This window comes from Poecilia mexicana, unplaced genomic scaffold (genome assembly GCF_051168715.1).
Source record: "Poecilia mexicana isolate PSO_F unplaced genomic scaffold, ASM5116871v1 scaffold_12, whole genome shotgun sequence".
NCBI lineage: Eukaryota > Metazoa > Chordata > Actinopteri > Cyprinodontiformes > Poeciliidae > Poecilia > Poecilia mexicana.
The window spans coordinates 12367785-12393562 of record NW_028263381.1 but is presented as its reverse complement, the minus strand read 5'-3'; the positions used below and the strand labels follow the sequence as shown (position 1 = coordinate 12393562).

Below are 25778 nucleotides of genomic sequence, written 5' to 3'. Positions count from 1 at the left end.
GACGACACGTCCAAGAGGAAAGTGAGGATCAAAACCGAGGTCGGATTTGAAAACAGCTGCACGGCTTCAAAGCAAGGGGGCCCGGTGCAGGGCCACTGTGGCAGGAGCCACCCTGCTGAGGGCAAAGATGTGCAGTGACAGAAGAAGAGGAGGAGGAGGAGGGGACGTCAGAGTGGACAGAATCCTGAGGGACGAAGCTCTGCTGGCTGAGGAACAGTTAACTCGAACGAAGGGAGAAACGGATGGAGGAAGCGGACTGGGACATGAAAGTGCAGGAAGGTTGCAGCTGGAAAATTAAGTGGATTTTGACAGTTTAAAAGTGAAGATATGGATGTTGAGAGCAGGGATGTAAAACACTAAAGCCAAAGCCAAGGAATGCAAAAAAAAAAAAAAAAAAGTAATCCTTCAATTCTTTTTAAAATTGATACATCTTCACAAGAAACACTTCCAGCTTTTGTTTATCCGTGACGATGCAGCTCGGTTGTTAAAACGCATTTAAATTCCAGTGTGCAGCAGTGAAAATGTGTTGCAGCTACAGTCAACAATAGCATCAACCAACCACAAGAGAGGCTTGCGGAAAATTTATTTGAATTTGAGAACTGGCAGTAGACTATAGAAAATATATATTTTCTGCTTATAAAACATGAAAACATACATTTGGCCTATATAGATATTCTCTAAATTGCATCAGTTATTACACACAATAGAGCTCTCAGATAGTTTCAACACTTTAGTAGCAGAGTACAACAAAAGACATCCAAATGCTTATAATATTCATCTAACAGAAAAATCAGCTTCAACAGTTACACATAAAGGTAGTCCAGATGTTTTTTTTTTTTTTTAATACATGGTTAACTGTACACGCGAGGAGAAAATAAACACCATAATTAGACATTTTTTTTTTGAAATTATATATCCCTTTTCATTAAGAAATGACATTAATACCAGAATCATTCTCAGAAGGATGCATCATTTATATTAGATCACACAAGGAAATAAAAAATTAATTAAAATTAGCATTGGACTGAGTCCAACGTCCCACCGAGTCTACAGCCAGGGCTCAGTGGGACGCTGGCGAACTGGGAGGTACCAAATAAGACAAAGTTCTTTTTCTTTATTATCATAATACTTAAAACAAGTAACTTAAAAAAAAACTACATTAATTATTACACAGGTACGAATTGCAGCAGCTTAGCAGTCTTGAATAGTTCAGGTACAGAGTATACACAAAAATAAATCTACCACGTCTTGTTTTTCTTCAGAACAGGATGCAACATCCAATTTCAAATCACACATTCACAATCTTTGAACATTTTCAGTATGAAAACAGAACAGAAAAAAGAGGGACAACCATTCCTGCAACACGGAATATATCACAGGAACAACAATTTTATAAGTGTAAATATATATATATGAAACATATATGTCTTAAATTAACAGTCAAATATATGAGCATATATACATCGTTTTACAAGGTAGTAAAGGCAAAAAAGCTATTTGCAACATCCCCCTAAATCCTATCATTTCAGATCAATGTAATAAATTATCCATGACATCTCCATTTCAAAGTAAGAAAAAAAATCATCTTAAAACTACAAGTTAAAAATCTGTCAAAACATTAGAGAACCCATCTTTGTTTCAAAAGTGAAATAAGATATTGCACCTTTTTTTTTTTTATACCAGAGAACAATAAAATGACAATGAAAAACAGCATACAATGCACAAGAGGAATTAAATTAGAACCACTGCCACTGGCGGACATCAATTCTCGTTTTGAACCTTGTAACAAAAATACATTTCCTGTAACAAAACATCACAGTTTAATTTCACTGAATTATGTAAAAAGGAAAAACAAAACAAAGCATTTTAAACACACTCTTTAAACATTTGACATGTATGACAAAAGCCGTATTCAAGACTGCTAAGCACAGTAATTATGGTTTTACATAACTAGAAAAAATAGATCATATATATTGCCTTTTGAAATGTTACAACTTGTGGGTTCGTTTTGGCGATTACAATCTGAGTCAAGACAGGAAAATATAAGCAAGAAAAAAAAAAGAACCTGCAAAAAAAACCAAAAACAAAAACAGCTCTCTCATGTCCAAAAAGGGATCCCATCTATCCAAAAATAACAGTGTACATAAGCATTTAGTAACAAATAAATGTTCCTGATTTTTAGAAATATTACTTAATCATACAAGTCATTCTACAGCTAGTGTTTCTCACTAAGAAAAAAAAAAGAAGTCTTCAAAGCGTTGTAAATCTATCACCCCCTCTGTTAAAAAAAAACAAAAATAAAAAAAAAGGGGTTGGGGCTGTTTTCATCCGTTCACCGATTCAAGTCTAATGTGGGCGTCTTCTCTAGTGATCCTGCAAAACATAAACAAAGTGTTAATGTTTCAGTTTAAAGATATTAAGACAATCTGTTACAAACACCTTTTCCTCCACAATAATCTTTTTTTTTAAATTTAGCAAAACACTTCCCATTTTCAGCAAGTTGGGATTAGAGAATTCAACTTTTTTTTTATTACATAAAGTAGAGCTCAGGAGGGGAAAATGTTACGCAGAACAAAGGCTCACAAGGTGCTGGCTGGCTGGAGGTGGTCAGTGTTACTGTCCAGATAAAGTGAGTCTTTGTTCTGACATGGGATGAAGTTTCTGGGCGTGATCATCATCAAATTTGGAGACAAAAAAAAAAATAGAATCTCACAACCAGAGAAGATTATCTCAAATATGATGCAGTAAACAAAATAGACAGCAAAAAGGACAGAAGAACATTTTGTGGAAATATTTTGGTACCATCTCATACATCCACCAGGAAGTTAAAGCTTGGATCAACATGGGTCTTCCAAATGAACAATAAGTGAAAGTCTGCCTCTATGTTGGTTACAAAGTGGCTAAAGGTCACCAAGGTCTAGTTTAGCAGAGGTCATCACAAAGTCTTGATCTAATTAGCAGCCCTGTCAGGAGGAATGAGACACAATTCAATAAGACTATTGTGGGACTCTTGTGGAAGGATATTTAAAATGTTTCACCCAAGTCAGAGTTTAAAAACTGGATTCCATTGAATCCTAAGGAGGCTTGATTACATCTCTAAATTTCAAGAAATGTATTCACTTTGTAGAAAAATTCTCCTCTCCACTATTTTGATATTTTACAAATAAATAAAAATGAAAACGTTAGGCTGATTTACTAGCAGAGATGTACCAGTCAGGCTTTTCCAAACCATCTGCATCTGTTAAAAACATCTGAGTCATGTATCACCTGAAGGCCCGGGGCTGGTGTCTGCTGAGCGCCCTGGTTGAAGAAGGCCATTGGCTGTCTGTAGAAGTCAACCCAGGCGTTGTACTCAGGATTAGAAGTCTGCTGAGATCCAGGAGCTGTTGTCTGGCCTGGAAAAATGAGAACATGGAAACAAAACAAACAAAAAAATTAGAAAAAATTTTCCCCCCAATCATGAATTTTATAACTTAAAGAAAAGATCACCAGAAGACTTACCCCAGGTTTTATTATATTCTGGAGCGGTGCTCTGTGGTTGATTTTGCTGACCTGCTGGAAGCAAAACGGCCATTTAATGCATTTCATTTGATTAAATTCTGATTTTTAAAACTCTTTTACAAAGCTTTGACCAAACGAAACTAAAATAGATGCATTTTAAGCAAGGCTGAACCAAACGTGAACTAAGACGTGTTTGTCGTCAGAAAGCAGCTTGTGCTAGTTGGAAAAAATTCCTGAGTGACACTCGCCTAGCTTTTTATAATACTGCTCCCAGTCCATCTGGCCCGTCTGGGATCCATTGTGACCTGAAACCAGACACAGATAACACGTCCAGATTTACTGAGAGCGGGGTTTGGCTTTCTCTGCTCCCATGTAACAACTCTGATTGCTAATGAACTCCAGTGGCAGGACCTGCAAAAATCTGTCCGTACAGGAAGTGCGCGGTCAGCCACAGGGAATGTTCTGCAGGCTGCTAACTATTTGAACCCACTTCAGCAGCAGGGAACTTGAGAAACTACCCACTTTGACTGAAACTGTAGTAATTTATTTAGAGCAGTCCTAGTTCGTGATTTGGGCACATCTACAGTTAAAATGTCCACCATTCCTTTGGAGGTACTTACTGTGGTCCTGCTGGCCCTGAGGCTGCCATATCTGAAATGTTGTGCCCCATCCTCCAGTCATAAACATCTGAGGTCCACTGGAAACAAAAACAAACATTCAGTTTTATTTAGTAAAACTGTTTTTAACCTCAAACTTTTTTTAAATTGTGGCAGGTTGGCCACAAACTGCAACACTTTTATTCAGATTTTATGTAGTAAAGTAGTGCAGAAGAAATGCTCGTTTATAAAACGTCTTTGCAGCAAAAAAAAAAATTGATCTGTAATAAGATGAAAAGAAAAAAAAAAAAGTTCGCAGAAGTCACATTACCAAAATCAAACAAAATTGATATATTTTTCTTTTATGTTTGTGCAGTTAAAATTTTTGTAGCCCCGTTGATTGATACAAAATTTGTCTGATTTTATAAAATGATTGGGTGACCTTAGATGATCTCTGGAAACATTTATTAATATTTTTAAAACAAAAATTTTTGCAACACAAACGCTTAACACCAATTCCGTTTGATCTGAGGAAGATAACAGGTTCTTCCTGCACTAATTTGTGTTTGACTATCACAGAACATCCCACATTTATACACTGTATCTAGTTGCTTCAACATGAATAAAACGTGTTAAAGTTGGTGAATTTTTATGCAAGGAGCTGCATTGAAAGGTGAGGAGTTGGGGCTTACTGTTGAGGAGGAGTAGTCGGGCCTTGGTTGTAAGGACTCATCCCAAAGTTGCTGTTGCTGCCGATCCCCGGGCCCTGACGAAGACCAGGAGAAGCAGAGGCGAGTGAGAGACCACACTTGTGTTTAAAGGGAGCCAACAGGCAAGGTCAGAGGGCAGGGGCGAGCGCTGATGCACTCCATTAAGTCCATTTGATGGATTCTTCATGTTTAACCTCTGGTGACATCCTGCTGGCCACTAGGAGCACAGAAGCCCAGCTCACCCAGGCAATGACATGTGTGCTCATGAATATCAGATCAGACAATAGGAGTTGGAAGAGGGGCTGAGGCGGGGGGAAGAGGGGGGTGGCGCACAGTGAGCGCCGGGACAGACCACCTACCCCAATTCTCTCATCGATCAGCTGACGGGCTTTTTCCAACTGCTGAGCGGTGCCTCGGATGGAGAAGATGCGGACATTGGGGTCAGTGTTGGGCGGCGGGTTTCTCTGCAGCTCCACATGGGCACGAGACTGCTCTTTGATGTTTTTGATGGTTTCTCCACCTGAAATGTTAAGAACGAGCTTTAATAAATGTCCTCTCCCCCTCCCGAGTCAATTTGAGACGTCGCGGGGCGCAAAGCCACTCATGACTGAACATTAAAAGAGCCAATAAAGATCCCAGACTGCTCATCTTTATCGTTATAACATGCACCCATTGACTTGTGATGGATGTGATCAATATGATAATCAGCTTTCTATTCATCCTTAATGAAAATCTGAAGGGGGGAAAAAATAAAGTAGTAAAGCAAACCAGTTTAAATGTATCAAAATGGAAACAAAAAAATGTTGGGCACCATTTGGTGATTTAAGAAACAAAGTCTATAAAGTTTACTGAGCAGAAGCAGTTTGTGCTGACCCGAAAACCGCACAGCATTCTGGGGGATGAAGGCAGAGGAAAGGCTTTAGCCGCTCAACCTCTCACCGCCAGCTCACCAAGGTTGGTGGCATCAACTAACTCGCTCTTTGGTTACCTAGCAACAACCTATTGAGAAACTTGCAAAGCAGTTTCAGGTTTTGCCACCGTTTCTCATAAGTGCTAAAAAAAAACAACATAATGGAGTGAAAAGAGAAAATGAATACCACAGCTCGTGAGAAAACTATCAATAATTTCAGATATGAACCAATCTGAAATGCTTACATTGCGATAAGTTTTTCAGCCATGTTGATATGGCTCAGACCTAATACGAAGTAATAACAGAAAAATCACGAATAGAGTTGGAATTTCTGTCACTTTGGTTCACCTTTTCCTCATTCAGATCACATAAGAATCCAGCTAAAAATCAGTGCATTTTCAATTGCCTCGTGGCCAGCAGTGTCTGAAACATACTTGCTTAACATCTCACAGAAATGTCAACCGTCTGGTGCATCTTATTTTCAGGGTGCAAACAATTTGGATTGAACTTGTTCCCTGTGTAAACTCACCTCGTTGAAATCCCAGCCTAACTTCAGAAAACCCCGGCATGCGTCTCACAACTCCTCTACCATTCTCTGCTAACATCCATGCAAATCAGGAAACAAAAGACAACATCTCCTGCACTCTCCCCCCCCCCTCACCACCCCTCGCTCTCGCATCGGATGCCAGCTTCCCAACATGTGGGAAGAGCAATCACACCAGCGGGGTGAGATGAAACGTAGCTGGCAGGAGAAAAAGACAAAATTGAAGCGTATCCTCCTCTGGGGACGTCGTTTGTCTCTCACCTTTTTTCCACCATTCTTGACTTCGTGTTGTTCTCCTGTGGGAGGCGAGAGGGAGCGAGGGAGGGCGCTTCCCGGGGCCGTCCCAACATCAATTAAACGTTTGTTCACTTGTGGCTGACACACTGACGACCCTGACTGACCCCTGAATGAAAACCCTCATCTCGGTCCTCTCCTATGGTAGCTTTCTCCTCGCAGCCAACAGACTGCACATGGGCCATTAAGCCATTGTCAACCAAATGAAACTTCTGCCTTAATGAAGCCATTATGATCTCTTCTGGTCAGACAGCAGAGAGCAATGAAGACCCCGACCATTCATTTCATGGACTGGGCTGTAGAGCGGACAGATAATACGGGCCTTATTAATGAGACTGGTTTAGTGAGCAGCAGAAAGGGAGGGGATATAAAAGAGCAACTGGTGGCAGCATTCAGGGGCAAAGCTGGGGGAACTGGTTAGCTGCTGGTCTGGAAATAAAAAACTTCCTGCACTGCAGGACAAAACCATCACATGTGACATTTCTCCTCTAGTCAGTTTCATCTCTGGCTCTAAATATTTAAACATACTTAAAAGTAGCTATTTGGATACTTTTCCGTGTCCTGATTTTAGCCAGCATGTGTTAAACGTGTGAAATATAACCTATTTGTGAATTCACTTTTCAAATAAATGTTATTGAATATTAGCAGCAGCAATTGTAAAACATGGGGTCAGAAGAATGCCAATTTGACTGAAACAAACTATTAACAGAGATGCATTGGTAATGCACTGCATCCTAAATGCACAAAGGAGCACAATCACAGATCCTTCCTCCCAGCAGATGTTAGACTCTCAAACCATCACAGCTCCCAACAAACTCCATAAGTGTTAATATCTCTGCTGGCGCTTACACCGTTTTTACTAATCTTTAACAACATTTCTGCTGTTATTGCACAACTCTGTTTACACTGTGTTGCAAATAGTGTCTTGTGTTTTTTTAAATTCAATATACATGCAAATTATGTAAATAAAAAGTAATTCTACTCAGATGCACATCCCTTCAATTATGACAAGGATTTTATCTTACCATTATGTGTGTCGGTGGGACAATAAAGGCCATTTATATAATACTTTTACTAGATTAATAACTAGTCCCCTCCCGCTTACTAATCTGGGTTACGTCTATGATTTTATGAATGTTGAAAGAAAAATAAATATTAATTAGTATTTCTCAAAGAAAATCAACTATCCAGTTCTGATGAATGAGGACAAACTATTGCTGCTATGCATGGTGATCAAATGAAATGGGCGGCAAGACAGAAGGAAGAAATCAGAGGAAACATTAACGGAAAGAAAGAAATGGACAAAATGGAATAAGGTAGAGAGGAAAGAAGAATATATAAAATGAGAAGAGACAAGGACAGGAAGGATGAGAACAACGAAAATGGGAACAAATGCTCACAAACCCCTAAGAAAGAAAAAAAGAAGGACATACGGGAGAGAGCAAGGAGGGAAAGAGGAAAGCGAGAAGAAAATAAATGAGTCAAGAAAAAAAGGAGGGACAAAAGAATAAACAGGAAATAGAAGTCTGGAAATACAAATATGTTCCCGTGCTCTGTGAAATACCAAAATCTAATCCAATACTTTTCCCAGACTGATTAGGAACTCTGTTGTTAGCACTGAATAAAGAATTAATAAAGCATTAATAAACAAAGGCCAGCTGGGCTCTCTGATTGAAACAGAATTAGTGTTTCACAATAAAAGCCTCTGAGACTTATGAATGTATTAATACCGAACTTCAATGCGCCAAAGAATCATCCAGCAACGAGGCATTGAAATTCTGCAAAATTAAAAATTTTCTCAGTCTCACTTTTGACCAAGACTGAAGATGTTTTATGAGGAGGGAAAAAACCACATCTGTATGCAAGTGGAAAGGTGCTTAGTACTCACTGAATTCATGGTTATAATAAAGTCTGAGCAGATTGGTGGGTGGCAGGATTTATCAAGCTCTCTGTGACTGTGTGTGTGCGTGAGAGTGTATGAGGTCAAAAGCGAGGGGCAACAGGCTGCATATGGCATCGTAAAGATATTAATCACCACACCCTTTAAGGGGTGGCTGACAGCACCCAGACCCACCGCCATCTCCACCATATTGCCTCACTTCATATGCTAATGCGGAGAGCGGGGGACGCACCGCCCAGGTTTATTTGTTTCCCTCGCCCCACTACAAGCACAAAAGCCACTTGACATTTCTATTGCCATGTTTTTATCTTAGGTAAAGAGGCCCCCGTCCGCACCGCCCACCGCTGCACGCACACACACACCGAGGCAACACGCATGCCACCGTGCAACACACATGCACACACAGCCCCTTCCAATGCAGTGGTCAATGACTTTTAAATAGCTGCCAATAGAGTGGGCATGAATAGCCAATAAGCTAATTCCTCCTATTCAATCCCTCGCTGCACTCTATTGGACTGAAAGGCCCTCATTAGATGCCAGGCAGCCTTCCACATGATTGAGGGCTGTTATTATGCACCTTTAACAATTAATGTCACATTACACGCATTATCCCCGTCATTAAGCCCTTAGTGAAGCCAATGAATACCACTTGTGCTATATACATGAGTGCAAAGGGAGGGGGGGAGCAGAAGGGTGGTCACCCCCACCCCCAGGTCTTCTCATCAGTTTTACGAAGTCACCCAACAGCAAACGGCGTCCACTTATTGAAAAACAAGCAGCAATCTGCTCACTTTGCGTTAGAAGCTTCTTATTCTTTTTTTCCCCCCCAAGAAATCAGGAAATGCCACTTATTCAGAACATCAATCTGCGTTAAATCTTTTTGGGCTTTATGCACGTAAAGCATGCTTAAAGCTGTTTACCAACAAGCACCAACATGTTCTTTACCTTTGCCAATCACCAGCCCACACTTATCAGCGGGTACAGCGTATGTGACCTCCTGCAGGCCTCCAGCTCCTCCCATGTTACAGTCGCTGCGCCCTCGGCGGCCCATTATGCCAAATCCGTCCCGCTCCTATTGGGAGGCAAAACAGAAAAACACAATGAGGGCAGAAACTACGACAAATAATCACAGAAGCCTTCGATTGGGCATTTTCATCCGTTTCCAGTCACTGACGAATATTTTGGATTGCTATTCACAGGCTGTTACTTTAAAAGTGTCTTGAAGATGTTAGAATTATTTTTGTTATCATTCTTACATTTGTAATCTTATGTTACAAGTTGTTTTTCTATTTAGAGGTTTAGTGTTCAAATTTGTTGAAACTGTGGAGACACAATCATTCTTACATTAACCTCAAGCATGTTTTTACAGATGGTGACTGAGATCTTCCCAGGATAGGTTTTAACACACTTCATTTTGTCACTTTATATCCAGAAACGTCAATACATTTTTTGGATTTCCTTCTGACAAAAACACTAAGTTGCACATAATTGTGAAGTGAAAGGAAAATGATGCACATTGTTCAGATGTTTTTGCCAATAAAAGACTTTAATCTCAGTCTTTTCTTTTTTTATTTTTTTTACACAAATTGAATTGGAAGAATCTGAATGTCATTTTTCATATAATGCCAAAGATTGACCATTTGACTTAGGTCTGGGCTTTGAGTAGGCCCTTTTAACACAGACTTGTAGCTCTAACAAATTTTCAAAGAAAGAGGGCTGAATTTGGCGCATGAATCAAAAATGGCACATGCGTAAGACTTCAAATGTAACTTTTTTAAAACATTCCACTTAACATGCGAGTGTACTTTGTGTCGGACTGCAATACAAAATACCCTAAAGTTTGTGGGTGTAATGCAAAAACGTTTCCAAGAGAAAAGATCAGAAATGAGCCCTGAAACTTACTTTCTTCAGGTTTAGTAGCAGTAAAAGATGGAATCTCTTTTTTTCAAACTCTTAATAGTTTTATGTTCAACTACTTTGAGATAAAGAGGGGGAAAGCAAACCTGAGCGGTCTGGACCAACTCGTTGATGAGGTGAGCAGCATGATGGCAGTGGTCGGGCTGGCCCATCACCTGAGCAACGCGGTCAGGACTGACGCCGTCATCTAAACATAAAACAAAAACACAGTTTTAGACCAAGCCTAACGTAGCTGCAGAGGTTACAACTATTTAAAGTGATTTTGTTGTAGCTTAAAAAAAAAAATAGTAAAAAGAATGAAGATTTCTTTGAACAATCTTTGGGCTGACCTTGTTTAAACTGAATCCTGACACCAGCATCATTTTGAATCTTCTTGATCATTTCTCCATTTCTGCCAATGATGATGCCAACAGCAAATCTGGGCACAACCACCTAAAAAACAAGAACAATTCAGCAGAGGAAAAAAAGAACAAAAAACAATAAGAAAACTGGAAAACTTCTGATAGATAAAGTCTTACATCCAGACTGCTTCCACCCATTTTTGACCCAAAGTCCAGCCTGCCAGCCCTGAAGTCTCCTTGGTCTTTGTCTCGAATGAGCTTCACCACAAGTTCGCGTGCTTGCTATAAAGATAGATGAACATGAAAACAAGATATATTTTAGTACAAATGATAGGATTCAACTGAATATAGCCTAAAATGCACGCGGTGGGCATAACGTGTAAACTAAACAAACAGGAAAGACTTTAGCCCACAGTGATCGCCTCTGTGTCTGACCTGCACTTTATGGGGATCCCCAGTGATTCTGAGGGGCTTGTCCGCTCCAGTGGGCATGGGGTCATCTTGAATCATTATCATCTGGACTCCTGTTCTCTCCTGCAGAGGTAAAAAAAAAAACAACAACAACAAAAAAAACCTACCACAGTTACATGGGGCACAAAACACCAGTCATAGCAAAGAAATTGTAAGGTGCAACATGTTTTGTCCCCTCAGTTATCTGAACATGGTGGGATGTTTTTAAAACGGACACACAAATGTAGACCAAGTCATATACAAAATAAACCATTGAACAATTGACAAAATCAAACAATACACATATCTAGGATTGAAGGATGATTAATGTGTAAACTGCAAGACATATGATCAGGAAAACACTGAACTAGAACTTTCCCAGAATGTTACAGACTGCATGGAAACACAAATGATCAAAACAGTAATGTAGCTTAAATAATTTCAAGACAAGACAGGTGGGGAGTATTTTTTCTTTTAACAGAATGGTGTTTGAAGCTTTTTACTCCTTAAGAAATCAGACAAAATCAGGATCATAGAAGATGATTAACTGGGTCAAACAGATCAAGGTCTTTGGACTGGACTGCATCTCACTTTTCTTATCAAATGATTACATTTTAGTAGTTTGAAAGCCGATTTCAATGAAAACCATTCAAGGTCGATGTTGATCATTTGGTTTTATCAAGCACATTAAATCGGCCAGATATGAAATGACTCAGTTTTCTCGTGATAAGCTCAGACTAGAATGTCTTTCCAGATCATACATTAAATATATTACAACTGAAAACTCTGTGCTGTAAATGCATCAAAACACCACCTTCCTTGATGTACTTCAAGTAAAAATCTCAGAACAAATAAACTGATAAACAAGAATCATTTTTGTCTATTTCAATGACTTTCAGCACAATTTCTAATTTTATCAATGTTTTACTGTTGCATTTCAACAAAATTCTCAGAAATTAGTTTGTATCTGCTGCAGCCTTTGGAAAGAAAATTGAGAATTGGCCAAATTTTATCACGTTGACGTGCTGTAAGAGGTGTGTTTCCATGGCAGATTATCAGCAGACCTGCAGTTGTTTGATGGTCTCTCCTCCCTTGCCGATGACCAGGCCGACTTTGTTGGCAGGGATGAGGATCTGCTGAATGGAGCTGTTGCCGTCCATGTCGTTGTGGAAGCCGGGACCGTACCGACACTGCTCCACAATCTCACTCAGCAGCCGCTTCGCCTGCCTGCAGGGCGGAAAAACAAGACTGCTTAGAACGCTCAGAAGAAAAACCGGCTGAGCCACAATGTTCAGCATCAACAGGTTCGTCTACTCTTCCAACAATGAAATATAGATTTTGTTTTTCTTTTCTTAAATCTGTGCCCAGACTCACTCGATGTTCTCTGGGCTCCCGGTCAGAGTGCAGGGTCTGTCCAACATGCCACCACTGTCTACAATAAGGGAGAGAAAAAAAAGAAATCACAAATCATTCTTGCACACAATAATGTGTGATCAACAGCACAGTCACAGTAAAAACCAGGAAGTTGCTTTCCAAAGGGACTGGTATTACGAAATGTAACTTTATGTGCCGTGTGAGCGCTCCGGGACAGATCGGTTTTCATGTTGCTATTCAACTGCTTCAACGGCGCTCACATTTTCCAACTGAGTAAAGCATGATGTGGCCGAGTACCTGGAGCAGTGCTCAGCCCAAAGGTCATGAAATTGGGATGGAAGAATGAGCAAAGATGAGATTTGAACATAATTTTCAACAAATACCAGTAAAACGTTTTGTTTGAATATTTAGGATGAATGTTTCGCAATTTAATATGCGTTTAAGAAAAACACAAACCAAAAAAAAAAACTTTAATCTTTATGGAAAACGTCAGTTCAAACAAGTGCAGTTTTCAAGCATCTGAGGTGAACGGAGATCTCAAACATGGCAGATAAAAGCTGCTGCTGCTTCTTTTTGTATGTTCAGCAGAGCTGCACAATGCATCATATGACGACAATATATGACGACAATGCAATACTACCACATGAACAGACTGCTTGGTAGGACACTGTATTTCATTAGCAAGTCCAAAATTAGAATGCTAATGCTGTTTTGGCCAGCTGCTCTTTATGACGACACTTTATGTATTCTTTAGATGGTCAAAATGCCAAAGCTTACAAACGTGGTAAAGGAACTTATCCAAGAAAACCAAGTGATTTGATTGAGGATTACTCACAATATTCAGAAACAGTATTGAAATTACCCTAATGCTGATATTGTATAGAGCTCTAGTTTTCACATTTAAAACTTTCCAGTTAAGACCGACTTATTAAATCTCTGTTCGGTAAACAATTTCCCACAACAGGTTGTATCAGATCCAAGTTCACTTTATTTTGCACAGGAGCCACATTTATTTAACTAAAACTAACTTTACTCATTCTGTCTCTACATGGATAAAGTAAAAGAGTTAACTTATTAGTGAAGGGTAGAAATACGACATTACTTCCCAATCGTCCTTTTTCAACCTCTTTTTACCAGATGTCTGTTTATGGCAGGGTGAGGTGCTTTTAAATCACGTAAAACATTTTGTGTTGCATGAAACTGGAACGAAAAATCCTGAACAAACAAACTGTGTTGTCTTTCCACTTCAGACTCTTATAAGGCATACCTGAGGCAATCTGGATCTTGCAACCTGATTCCTGCTGTATTCTTGAAATCTGCTCTCCTCCTTTTCCAATAACTACGATAAGAAAGGAAACTGTGAGCCTTTCTGAATTCATACAAAGAACTCATTTGTGACAAGAACTTGAGGGTCACTTACTGAATCCAACCATCTTGTCAGGCACTTTAAAATCTTCTGTTGTAAAAGCCCTGAAAGCCAAACAAAAAGCACGATTAGAGCGCAAGTCACGTATTTTACATGTTGATCCAGCTGACTGGTTGCATTTCACAACCGCCATGATCCCTGCTTTAAACATCTCACTGCTGAGTTTTTGTCTACATCATGGTTAAACTTACTCTTTAAGCTTCAGAATAAGTTTACCATTAAACATAAAAACCCTTGAATAAACCTTAAGATTTCCACGTTGTATTTTGTCAAGGCATGGCCGATGAATAAAGCTAATGTGCATCGCCATTACTAAAAGCAACCAAGAGTTTTTTGCTCACCTTTGATGTACCAACGCCCCAAGATGGTTTCCTACTGAGGGAAGAGGGGAAAAAGTAAATTTAAATGTGTGAAATATGCCTATCAAATGTATCGATATGGAAAAGCGATAAAGCAAGCAATATCAGAAAAATTGATTCAATGCTGGGGGGGAAAAAAGGGAGCAGATGTTTGTGAAGCTGCCAATCCTACAAGTCTGCATCTGACCCACAGCGGGGAGCTTTCAGCGGCAGGGAAATAAGACCTGGAGGTGCATGAATGAGCGTTTCAATCAGAGGCGCTCTGAAAGAGAGGCAGCAGCCGGGTCAGTGACTGCTGGTCCCGAATTGAATTTTTGACAGGTAGAATCAAGCAAGGGTCCTGCAGGGTCACCGGAGGATGTTCAGCCACGGATGTGAAAACCTGAACTGATATCTTTACGGGTTCAATCAATTTTATGGCTGTTTGCACTGATTTCACTTCTTCTGGAAAAAGTGCCCGGGGTTAAAGCTCGAGAACAGAACAGCTATGAATACAAAAAAGGGAGGTGTGCAAACTTTATACAAGAATAGAAATTTTCACAAAATAAAAAAGAAAAACTTTTGCGAGAAGTTGAATATATGTTTGAAAATTAGACACTGAAAGCCAGCTGCAGAACTAGAAAGTTACCACGTCTGTCATTTGCCTTATACAAAAGGACAACCTTGACTAAAGAAAAGTGAGGACAAATTCCCACAAACAGCAGTGCATCCAACAAACAAACTTGAATTGCATACAATTTTCCTATTCGTGCATTCAAGGCCGAACCATCGTACAAACAACTGTGACAAGATAAGAGGAGGCCGCGGTAAATAACTAGTGTTTCCACTTTGTGAAAATGAAATGGATCAAATGTTTGCAGTGACTGACGAAAACCACGGCAGGATGATTGTCTCCACTACGGCGCTTTGAGTATTAAGTATCTGACAAACAACATGGCTCTCACTTCAGATTATAGGCTAACTCCAACAAGCTTTGCCAGTTTCACTGCAAAGGAAAAGGTACTGGCAAATAACTCACAAAAGGTCTACGGGTTACATATTTGGTGCAGATCATACGACAAAAACTCTGAAATAACAAGTGGCAATATGCAGCTTGAGTTTGAAGGAAGGAGACTCAAAGTTACCAGTGAAGTAAGAGATGCAAGGAGCCATTTAAAAATGTTACTTTTCTACAACATGTATAGAAATATTTGAAAAAATTATGCTGCTCTTAGTTTCAGTTTAAGAGTTGTCGCAACTTCACAATTGTATAAATCGTGTAAAAGTAAAAACTGTAGGATCTAAAAAGAACCGACATGCAGAGTTAATATGAAGGCTCACCTCCATTGTCTAGGGAACGTTTTTGGCCCCCAAAGCCATAGAGGGAGGGGTCTATGACTGGACACGAACTGTTCATGTTGGGCATCTGGTCTCCTCCCATCTTGGCTGCCATCTGGAGACAAAACAGTGGGACAGATGGAACAAGTGGTTCAATTACGATATTCTTCAAATGCAAGTTTTCACAGAAATAATCCTGAACATCACTTTGGTAATTAGCTTATTTGTTCACCTTCTTTTTTCTTGCTTTTTTTCCCCAAAGCAACGGTTGTTAATATTTTATCAATTTCACTACTAAATCACAAAAAAATAATCACAAAACATGGATATTGCATTCTTTAAAGCATCTCGATGAATGGTTTATTCCACAGACAAATCCACACAAAGTTGATTGCCTCTTTGTTGTGAAAGCAGAAAAAGACCCTCTTTAGGCTGGAGAGCAAGGATGAATATATAAAAACAAAATGTTGTACTCCAGAATAGTTATGCTGCCTCATATTAGTGATGCACCGATATGAGAATTTGGACTGATATCGATATCAATATTTTGCGTAATATACATACACATTTAAATACTGGGCCAGGAAATGCACAACAATGACCACATGCATATTGGGGGGGGGGGGGGATAAAATTGATTAGTATTTATCACAATACAAGCCACAAACATGCTCAATGAAGTGTTTCGCAACTTTCAAAAACTAAACCTAGTTTGCAAATATGACTATAATAAAGGCAAATTGTAGAATATATTAAAACTATAAACAACCACCTTCCTTAACAATGACTATTCAATCTTGTCAGCTGCAACTCTTCAAAAGGAAATTACGTGCAAAGTTACACAGAGACTTACACCACTGCTTCGTATTCACAGAGTCCCAAATGTGGACTTCAGGTATTCTTAAACTAAGATAATCAAGCTGGATGACAATGAGAGTTTACTCTATCTTTAGATAAAGAGGGGAAGAAAAGGCAGATCATCAAACCATTTCTACATTTTTGGCACCCTCTCTTGATCCACCTCAGACCTTTCTGGTATATTAATTACATAGTACCACCAAATGACTCAAATATCTTTTTCACTTTTGTAAAATGAGAAAAAAAGATGTAAAACATCCATCCCAAAATCATATTTTAACACTCAGATGATTTTATCTGAATTATCAAATCAGGGTTGTATTATCTCTAGTTATGCCAATCAATATCAGATAAAAAAAATGGGTGCACTTTGCAAATCTGCACTTTTGGGTGAAGTTTGCAGCAACACTTCAGGTGACCTAGTTTTTCCTGTTAGGTTGCCATGAAAACACCATGAGACCTGATTACGCAGCAAAGATTGTGGCATCCTAAGATTGACATTCTTTAAACCAGCATCTTACTAAAATTACCATTCTTTAATATATGCATGTTAATAACACAGTCATAATTAAACAATATGAAAAATGGTTTTGTATAGCATCATTATAATGATTTTGAGCAGCAAAATGGTGATGATGATCTACATCACAGCACATTTTAAGATGACACCACACTGGGAACGACATGCAACAGATCTGATCACAATGCAAATAAAACAAGTTGTTTTAGAAGGTTGTTACTGGGTTTTGGCTGTGGGGTCATTTCTTCAGAAGCAGCACCAGGATTGCTTTATGTAATACCAGCAAATGTGGTTTTAACTTTTCTTGGCGTTTTGTTAATCTTAGTCAAGAAAGTTGCACAATTTTGACAGCTTGCAGAATGACATTTAATTCTTTAAGTCAAAAGAGAACAAATGTATTCCTCTTCACAGACTGAAATAAATCTACAGAAGTAATAATAAAAACTTGGGTATTTTAGTTTCAAAAGGTATTCTTAATGACAAACTCATTGGAAAACATAATTTACTGAAGATTGTTTTTACACCATCAAAGCCAATGCTTCTAACACAGAGCCTATTTAGATGGCAAGCTTTGTATATGTTCCAATTTGCAGTATGTTTTTATTTTTTGCAAGAATGCCAATTTGTCCACCATAATTTTCTGATCTGAAAGATCATAAAATTCTTTCACATTTAAAACATCCAGAAAAAAAAAAGCGTCAGCTCTTTATATTTACTCTGCTCCATGCAAATAAAAACAACAAAAAACAAACAAAGCATGCAGGTTTTTTGCATTGCAGACAAAAAAAAAAGTCTTTTAGAAAATGAACCACTTGCAAATATGAAGTAGATTCTCACATCGTGCGATGATGGACATTCAAATCTTCTGCGTGAGAGCGTTTTTCTATTCTGCCTTAATCTGTCACCTCTCCTTTCACACCAAAGTATAGCATTTCAGAAAATTACACTAAATTGACATGTGTGCTTGCCTGGAATGTTTTTTTCACAATATGAAAATATGCTCATGGAAATTAGAGTCTCCCATCACCTTCAGGGACGATTATCTACTTCAGAAAGCCACTGGTGGAAGAGAAGCTGCAATAGAAATAAGGAGGCATAAAAGGAAGCAGGTGTGAGGTTGCTGTTACCACGGCGTCTCTAACGCCGCGGACCCATCAAGAAAATGTTAAAGCACTCTGGATTAGGTCAACACTTGTGCAATTCTTTTTAAATTAGAGTATTTGTTTGCTGTTGCCATCAGACATTTTTCCAAACACCTTGGTATGACAGCATCTGTTTTCATAAATTTCGATGTCAAAGTGACAACTGTTGCGGCGGCGGCATCTGTACGCACATCGCCTGGCCTAAGAAACGTAGCTGGAGGAGCACAGGCTGAATGTTCATCCACTCATGTCCTGGTTTCATTTCAACACATACTTTCCTATCCATCCTTTGCAAGCTGCCATGTTTCAATTCAAAAGCTTAATTTCTTTTCCACCTCTCTAGAGATGCATGTCATCTCTGTTGTATAAAAGTAAAGGCATTTTTATGAACATAAATTCAAAATGCAGTGCTTTAAGAATTTAATACCTTATAACAAAGAGGAAGGATAAACTATAGCATTGTTGAGTTAAATTGTAGATTATACTTTAGTCGTTTCGACTTGCAGAAATCACAACTGGACTTTTTGTCTTAAAACAGATGAATTTTGAAGCAAAATGCCTGGCTGTCCACAGAGACCACCAAGTAAATAGGTAAACATCACTGTGGACCATAAGAGCCTCCCAAGGCAGAGTGCTGAACATAAGCCTTGCTGTTGGAATTTGAAGGTTTAAAAGCAAAAAAAAAAAAAGTTTTAGAAAAAAATTTTTCTCTCAACCTCAAGGGAAAAGAGTGTGACATAAAACTGATCGCTTGGGTCAGTGTTATTGGGTATGACGAGCATCCAGATGACGACAAGTAATGACAGCGAGACACTGATTAATTCACCAGACAGACAAAATCTGGTCTTGGGCCACTGTACTATACAGGAAGTGCAAAGGCAAATCCCTCCAGCCCCTTTAAATGTCACTCACTTTCGGCAGCTGCTCCTCAAGCGAAAGGATAGCTGCTGTGAGCGCATCTGTGGTAACACACAACACCACACAAACAAGTATAAATAATCATAATAACATGGTCTCCACTTCCTACTTTAGTCTTGTGCTGCATTATTGTCATATGACACAATGAAACCCAACACAGCTCGTTTCTCCATAGAGACAGTTCCCATACTTAAAAAAGAGCAGCAAAGACGTGCGATCACAACTAGCACTGGTTGAATCAATAAAGAACAAACTCGGATTTTAATAGTTTCATCGTAAAAAATAAAAATAATCATCTCATGATGCCAACCAGGTGTCATAAGAACATGGAATAGAAATTAAAGAAAAATAAATTCCTAATTTTTTTAAACCAAAAAATATATATTTTAAGCTGTTTTTGACATGCTATATTATAGAACTGCATGTATCATCACCTATGCGGCCAATAACACAGGTAAACGTTATTGTGGAGCCAGAATGAAGCTGACAATTAGAAAAGAACAAAGTAGTAACCCGTAGCAACCAATCATGTTGGACTTGAACAATAAAGAAAAAAATCTGCAAAGACATTTTACAGAACACATCAGCATGGATCAAAGACTTGTTTACATTGTAAAAAATGTGTTTTAACAGTGCCAGATCAATGTCTTCAAAAACAATTCATTTCAATATAGTCTTTAGCCAACATTAACATTTCAGGCTAACAGAAACATAAACAAAAAATTAGCTTTTGTAATAAAGTAACTGCACAACTGAATCATACAGTAAATCATTCCATAAAGGACATTAACATTCATATTAAGAGTTATCTTGTCTACGGTTTTGCCAAACGGGGAAGTGACATTTAATTATGTTTTTTTTCTAAATATGGGTTGAATTGTTCCCCATCTATCAGTTTTGACCTAATAAAGCAAGTTAAAATACTGTCATATTGCAATTAAGTCCAGCTTTTTAAAACAAGAATATAAAGGATTATACAAGCCCTGACAGCTAATTCATGCAAAGTTTCTGCCAAACACACACATGAAGAGCCCATTGCTGCTGGTGCAGGTTAGGAACACGAGATCCTTTTTCTGTACGGATACTTTAATCTGTTAACACGTACACAGAAATGAAAGTTATCCTGTTCCCCACACGCCATGCACAAGCCACACAACTGGTGGGACCTTAAGTGTGGCCACTAAATATAAAGAGCTGTAGGAGAAAGTAGAAGGTAGAGGACAGGGTGAAATACCATTCTGACAGCTTTAGAGCTGGTTTTACAAAAGCATCAAAACAAGAGCAGGTGGGGGAAAATTTTACTTTCAATAAGGTAAAGCTGAAAAGTTTAACCTTTCATAAGATTATGTTTGCAGATTGATAATCTTTTAGCAGTTCTGTTAGGGATTTCTGCACAATCTCCACATGAGGTTATAAATGCCACGAGGGGAGGGCTGAAATGCAGCATGGCTAAAGTCCAGTTTACACACTAATAACAGCTGTCATTGGCATATCATTTCTAAGCTCTAGCAAACAGTTGTATTTAACAGATTTACTGTGTGACCGTCTTTGACTTGCATTAGGTTTGTTACTACTAGTGAGCTTGCGGCTGTCGTTTGTACTTCAAATCATGGATTTGTGATTGTGCAACTGGAGTTGGTTATTTTTTGTGTGTGTGCCACAGCTGGTTAATAAGAGCTTCAAGAACCCCTACTCTTAACTTAATGGAAAAATTCCCAGAATACAATTTGCGATCTATTTTTTTCTACCCCAATTATGAGTCTCAAATTCAAGAATACTTTACTGATCCCAAAGGGAAATTAAATAGCAAAACCTAAAGAGGATTAGAAACCTTTAAACCAGTGAAATAGACCAAGAATACCAAAAATAAGCTTAATATGTGAACACACATTTAGGTTAACTGCAGTCTGGTTAACCTAAGAATAAAAAAGGGAACATTTGCCATCTTAATTTTGGACCTGATTCCATTCTCTGATGCTTTTTCTCTTAGATAATGAAAACATGATTTTATTGTCATGAACATTATCTTCAGGCAAAACAAAAGATGAGTAAAACTTAACTGGCACTTATTCTTCCCATTGCACGTTTCAAAACAGTAATTCCAATAAACGTGATGCAATTAAGCAAGTTTGGAAAAATTTGGATCATGGCTTTCAATGTAATTTGAGGAACATAATTACCTAAAATGATATGTTTTTTTTTTTTTTTTTAATGTTATAGCTAATTTCTAGCTTCCATGCATGGTCTGGATATACCGGTGTCAAAGATTTATAGCTTATGGTTTCAAAGCTGCTGAGATTTTTTTCTGGCATACCAAAGAGAGTGACAGTTTTCTCTCATTGGTTAGATCTCGACATGACACACCTTGCTGCACACTGTTAGTTAATTTGGCTATGAAGAAGGTGAATAAAATTTTCCCTCGATTACAAAGATCTCCAATATGTCTGTGGAATAATTTCATGGTGAAAACCACAGACTGACATTGGGTGGAAAGGAAAGGCGCTCCACCCAACATTCCTTTTAAAAGGAAAGGTGTTTTAATGCCAGTTGGCAAGCCATGTGCAGCACGCCTTTTAAGCTGATTTTAACAGGTAAAATCAACTTGTTGTACACTCCCAATGCCATTACAAAAATAGAAGTATCTGACAGGTCGTTGATGCTCCTGTAATTTCAACCAATGTATGTATCTTTTTGTACATACAACTATTGCAAACATGAAATTGCTAACATACTTGATAATAGTCACATGGTGACAACTTAAACACAAGAGGAGTTGTAAAATTTCAATTCCACATGTGTGAAATTTTGCAGATAGTAATGGAAAAGTCCATGTGTGCTGAGCAGGAGGAGTTCAGGGGGGGTTTATTTCAACAGATGACGTTACACATTATATGGCCTAACTCCAACTGCTGCCAGAACTATCACACAAGCTAGCTGGCTAACAGCTGCTTCACAGACCAACTCGATATTACTACACAAATAACACACCTCCAACTGATAATATTGATGTTTGCAGTGTTATGACGATCACATCTGAAAAGTTTACACGCGAGAACAGCGAGTGGTGCCTCTTTAGGGTCCAACATAGCCTCTTTAACTGGGGCAACAACTAGTTACACTGATGCTAACTCAGGAACCTGAAGCAAACAGCTGTTCAGGCTTCGTGTCTAAACTGAATGTTGTGTTTTGTCACGTCATGGGTCCAGTTCCAAGACATTCAAGTTGAACGTATAAGTTAGCAACGAGGCTAACAGCAACTTCTGTGAGTTGACAACAGGTTGTAGACTTAACTTATTAAAGTAGCGTAAACTTTGATATCAAAACAGGCCTTCGCTTCATTCCCCGTCCAGGTATTGTGTCGTCGCTTTGACGGCTCCAACACCGAGTTAACTGCTCGGCCGACCTGTGTAAACTTTAATCTGTCCTCTCAGCTATGCTGCCTCGGCTACTTAGTGTTAGCCTGCTAGCTCGCAGGGTGCATGAGGAGTGTTTATAGTGCTCAGTCCGGATTGCCCCGACCAAAACCCAAACCAGCACCGTTCGTAAAACACGCCGTTTGTGGTCGGTAAAGCATCACCCTTTTGTCAGCCAGAAAGCGTTTTACCTGTCGGACCCGGCGTATCGTGTCTGCGAAGTCATCTTTCGTGCCTGGCTGAGCCACCGAGGCCTGTCCCTGGATCAGCTCCGCCATCATCATCATCATCATCCGCCTCGGCAGCTGAGAGCCACACTTAGAGAGAGAGAGAGAGAGAGAGAGAGAGAGAAAAAAAGAACTGCACACGTGCCAGAATTAAAACTCCGCGAGCGTGTAGATCTCGCGAGCTGATCGGAAAACATTTGAGCTTTTGGACATAATGAACGCAGACGCATGTTTTGGTTGTTGTTTGCGAAGTAAACAAATGTTTTATTAGGTTTTATTGTACGTCATAATTGCATACTCGTTTCATTAAAAGCGCGTTTTAAGTAAAATTTCAGCTAATAGGTATGATGTCATTTTTTATACTTTAACCGTCATAAGGTTCAAAAACAAACGTCAAAAATTACATAGTCTACATTCCACACACATTCAATACTCACAAAATTCTCTGAGGCTGTGACTGCACTTATTAAGCAATTAAATGGTCCACTATGGAGTTCCATTTGTGTTGCCTCACGGACTTCATAGACATAATGTTTCATCTATGCAGATTAATCAAAGATCAATTTAAATAAAACTAAAAAAATAAGCATAGAGAGAGTATTTTAGAATTTTGTAGGTTTTGAACAAAATACATTATTTTTATAATTTACGAACCTGTACTTTACATTTTGATCATGTGATATCTGAGAATCTTACATTTCTAGAATCGATACATTTAATTTAACATTAGACTTAAAAGACTTTCTGCTTGATAGGGTTTTAATAATATAGATTTGGAGCCTCTGATTCTCCACCTTGCACCACATATGGAAGCGTCTATTGTTGAACATCTGGAAAATGCCAGCAGCCAGACAGTAGAAAGTAAAATTGCTTCAGATTTCCAGAACTCTTTATGCAAAACAGTTCCTGCTCCATAAATTGCATCCAAATTCCAGAGAGTAACATAAAGCAGCGAGGATGACGTGTGGTCCTGTGGGATAGTGTGAGACACAGATCACCCTCGTCTTTGTTTGTGTTTCTTTTGAAGCTCAGTGGCAGAGAATCCTGTTTTCTGAGTTTTTCTCTGTGAGGTCTTTACTGTTCAAGATTTTATTTTGAGCACAGGTGAGAGGAGATGCAGAAACATGAAGTGTATTCATTTTTGTTGAGGCGTATGATTAAAAATCATTTTCCCTCAACGCTAACACACCTGCAATACGTCCATGCAGCTGCTGGATGATCAAACTCAAATTTTAGACAAGCAGATTGGCATTCTCCATCTTCCAGACATTCATGCATATGTCAGTTTCTCTTCCACTTCAGCCCCTGGGCATGTTATCACCTCCTGAAAAGAAGCAGAGGATTTACGTGGCAGCTGAAAGCTTTTCCCAGACCAGCACCCCTGAACGAAGACCTCCAATTTCACTTGACTGAAGTCTGATCCGTCTCCTCCGACATCTTGCAGCCATGTGCGGCACTGCCAGTGTATTCAAACCGAAAAACAAGAAGGAAGTGGAGTGATTTTAGTCATTTGATATCAAAAAAAGGGAGTCAGGTGGTGATCTTCACATACAGCTGGAGAATGCACACAGTTATGCTGAATAACTCCATCAGATCAGATCAAATAGGAAGTGAAGGCAGTAAAAGCAGGTGCTTATCAGGAAGAGGTTTCTGAGTTAGTGCAGACAACAAGTGCGTCAGTATGTGTGCAGGATCAGGTGTCACACAAACTTTCTCCCTTTATTGTCTTCCCGATGACAGATGCTTGTTCCAAGGATTCACTTTGGTAAAACTGCACTAGCTGGCTTTAATGAAGTGCAAGTGCAAACTTAATAAGACTCAGGAAGGAGCTGAATAATTGATGCACCTTTCATTTCATTTTAGCAAGGCTTTAAGTGGACATTTATATGTAATGCACCTTCGCTTGTGCACATTTACTAAAAAAAAGTCCATCAATATTTCTCACACTTCCTCTATTCAACTACATAGCTTTTTTTTTCTCTTGTTGCGTTTCTCAAAAACAGGCAATGTGAAACTGTAACTGCTTTATAATTGCCACAGTTCTGCTGTGAGCACTCTTTTTTTTTTAAGGCAAAGCCCCCCAAAAAATGTCTAGTTTCCTCCAGAAACCCCTGAAGTATCCCAGCAAGGCTTTTATTTCAGAACCACATGGCTCATACATCAGGAAGCTATGAATAAAAACTAGGCTGGGAAACATTAATAATTTTTACACTCGGACACAGGAAAATGAGACCCAGACCTGGATTTCGTCTGTAAACTAAGTCATGTTACATATAAAAATGCAATTTAAATGACGGGGAGTTGCCCTCAGGTTCTTGAAATTACTGAACCTAGCAGAAATATTGGAGCATTTTGAACCCATCTTAAAACTTTTAGAACTGTGGAACGTCTGGGTGACATGGATGTTGTCATGTAAAATTAATTAAAGTTAAGATCGACTAAGTATTGTATATGTTTTTAGTTCTCTGGCACTCCTAACACCTTGTAATTATGTTTTTGATTTAACCAAGCTCATACAATTAACACATAATGTGTTAGTTTATCCAGAACCACTGAAAATTAATTTGACAAAGATCAGCAAGACATTTTACCCATTAATTTTCCACAATAAAACTTTATTTTGAATTCCAAAGGCATTCTCACTATTAAGCAATGTTAAAAAATGATAAAAGCACACACTATGTGTGCTAAAAATGTTGACAATGATTGTAAACAAATAGCTTAACCAGTAAGTTTAGACTTATAACAGGCAGAAAAATTAATTCATGTGAACTCTATCTAAACCTATTTCAAAAGAACTTGCAGAGAAACGCAAAAGTCTTTACACATTTTTTCCATTTTGTTGAGACACACATTGTGTTTTATTCAGCTTTCCAGCGTACCCTACAGCTCTGAACATTTTAGAAATTTGAAAAGATAAAATAAAAAAGAAAGACACAGCAAACATGAAAGAAAGTCCTCTTGTCCAATGTGACCAAAATTGAGAGTTTATTCCTACATGAAAAAAAAATACTATTTGTGGTGGTAAAGCTAAAACTCCACATTACCCTGAACACACAAT

General features: G+C 38.7%; 1 protein-coding gene across 4 annotated transcripts; it reads right to left on the bottom strand.

The window, feature by feature from the left end:
• Positions 1-566: 566 nt before the first annotated feature.
• Positions 567-22823, bottom strand: fubp3 (far upstream element (FUSE) binding protein 3). Of its 4 annotated transcripts, none has more exons than XM_014986401.2 (19): positions 22682-22823; positions 15643-15754; positions 14305-14338; positions 13958-14007; positions 13805-13876; positions 12538-12595; positions 12228-12390; positions 11149-11247; positions 10891-10995; positions 10702-10804; positions 10459-10559; positions 9401-9527; positions 5167-5327; positions 4790-4863; positions 4122-4198; positions 3750-3806; positions 3502-3555; positions 3268-3395; positions 567-2373 (listed from the first exon to the last, which is right to left on the bottom strand). In XM_014986401.2, the coding sequence occupies exons 1-19, from the start codon at positions 22781-22783 to the stop codon at positions 2365-2367; spliced, it is 1686 nt and encodes a 561-aa protein (XP_014841887.1). In that variant the 5' UTR covers positions 22784-22823; the 3' UTR covers positions 567-2364. The 4 variants fall into 4 exon arrangements, with proteins under 4 accessions (XP_014841887.1, XP_014841888.1, XP_014841889.1 ...); XM_014986402.2 differs by having other exon boundaries at positions 3502-3552; XM_014986403.2 differs by having other exon boundaries at positions 14305-14335.
• Positions 22824-25778: the final 2955 nt, after the last annotated feature.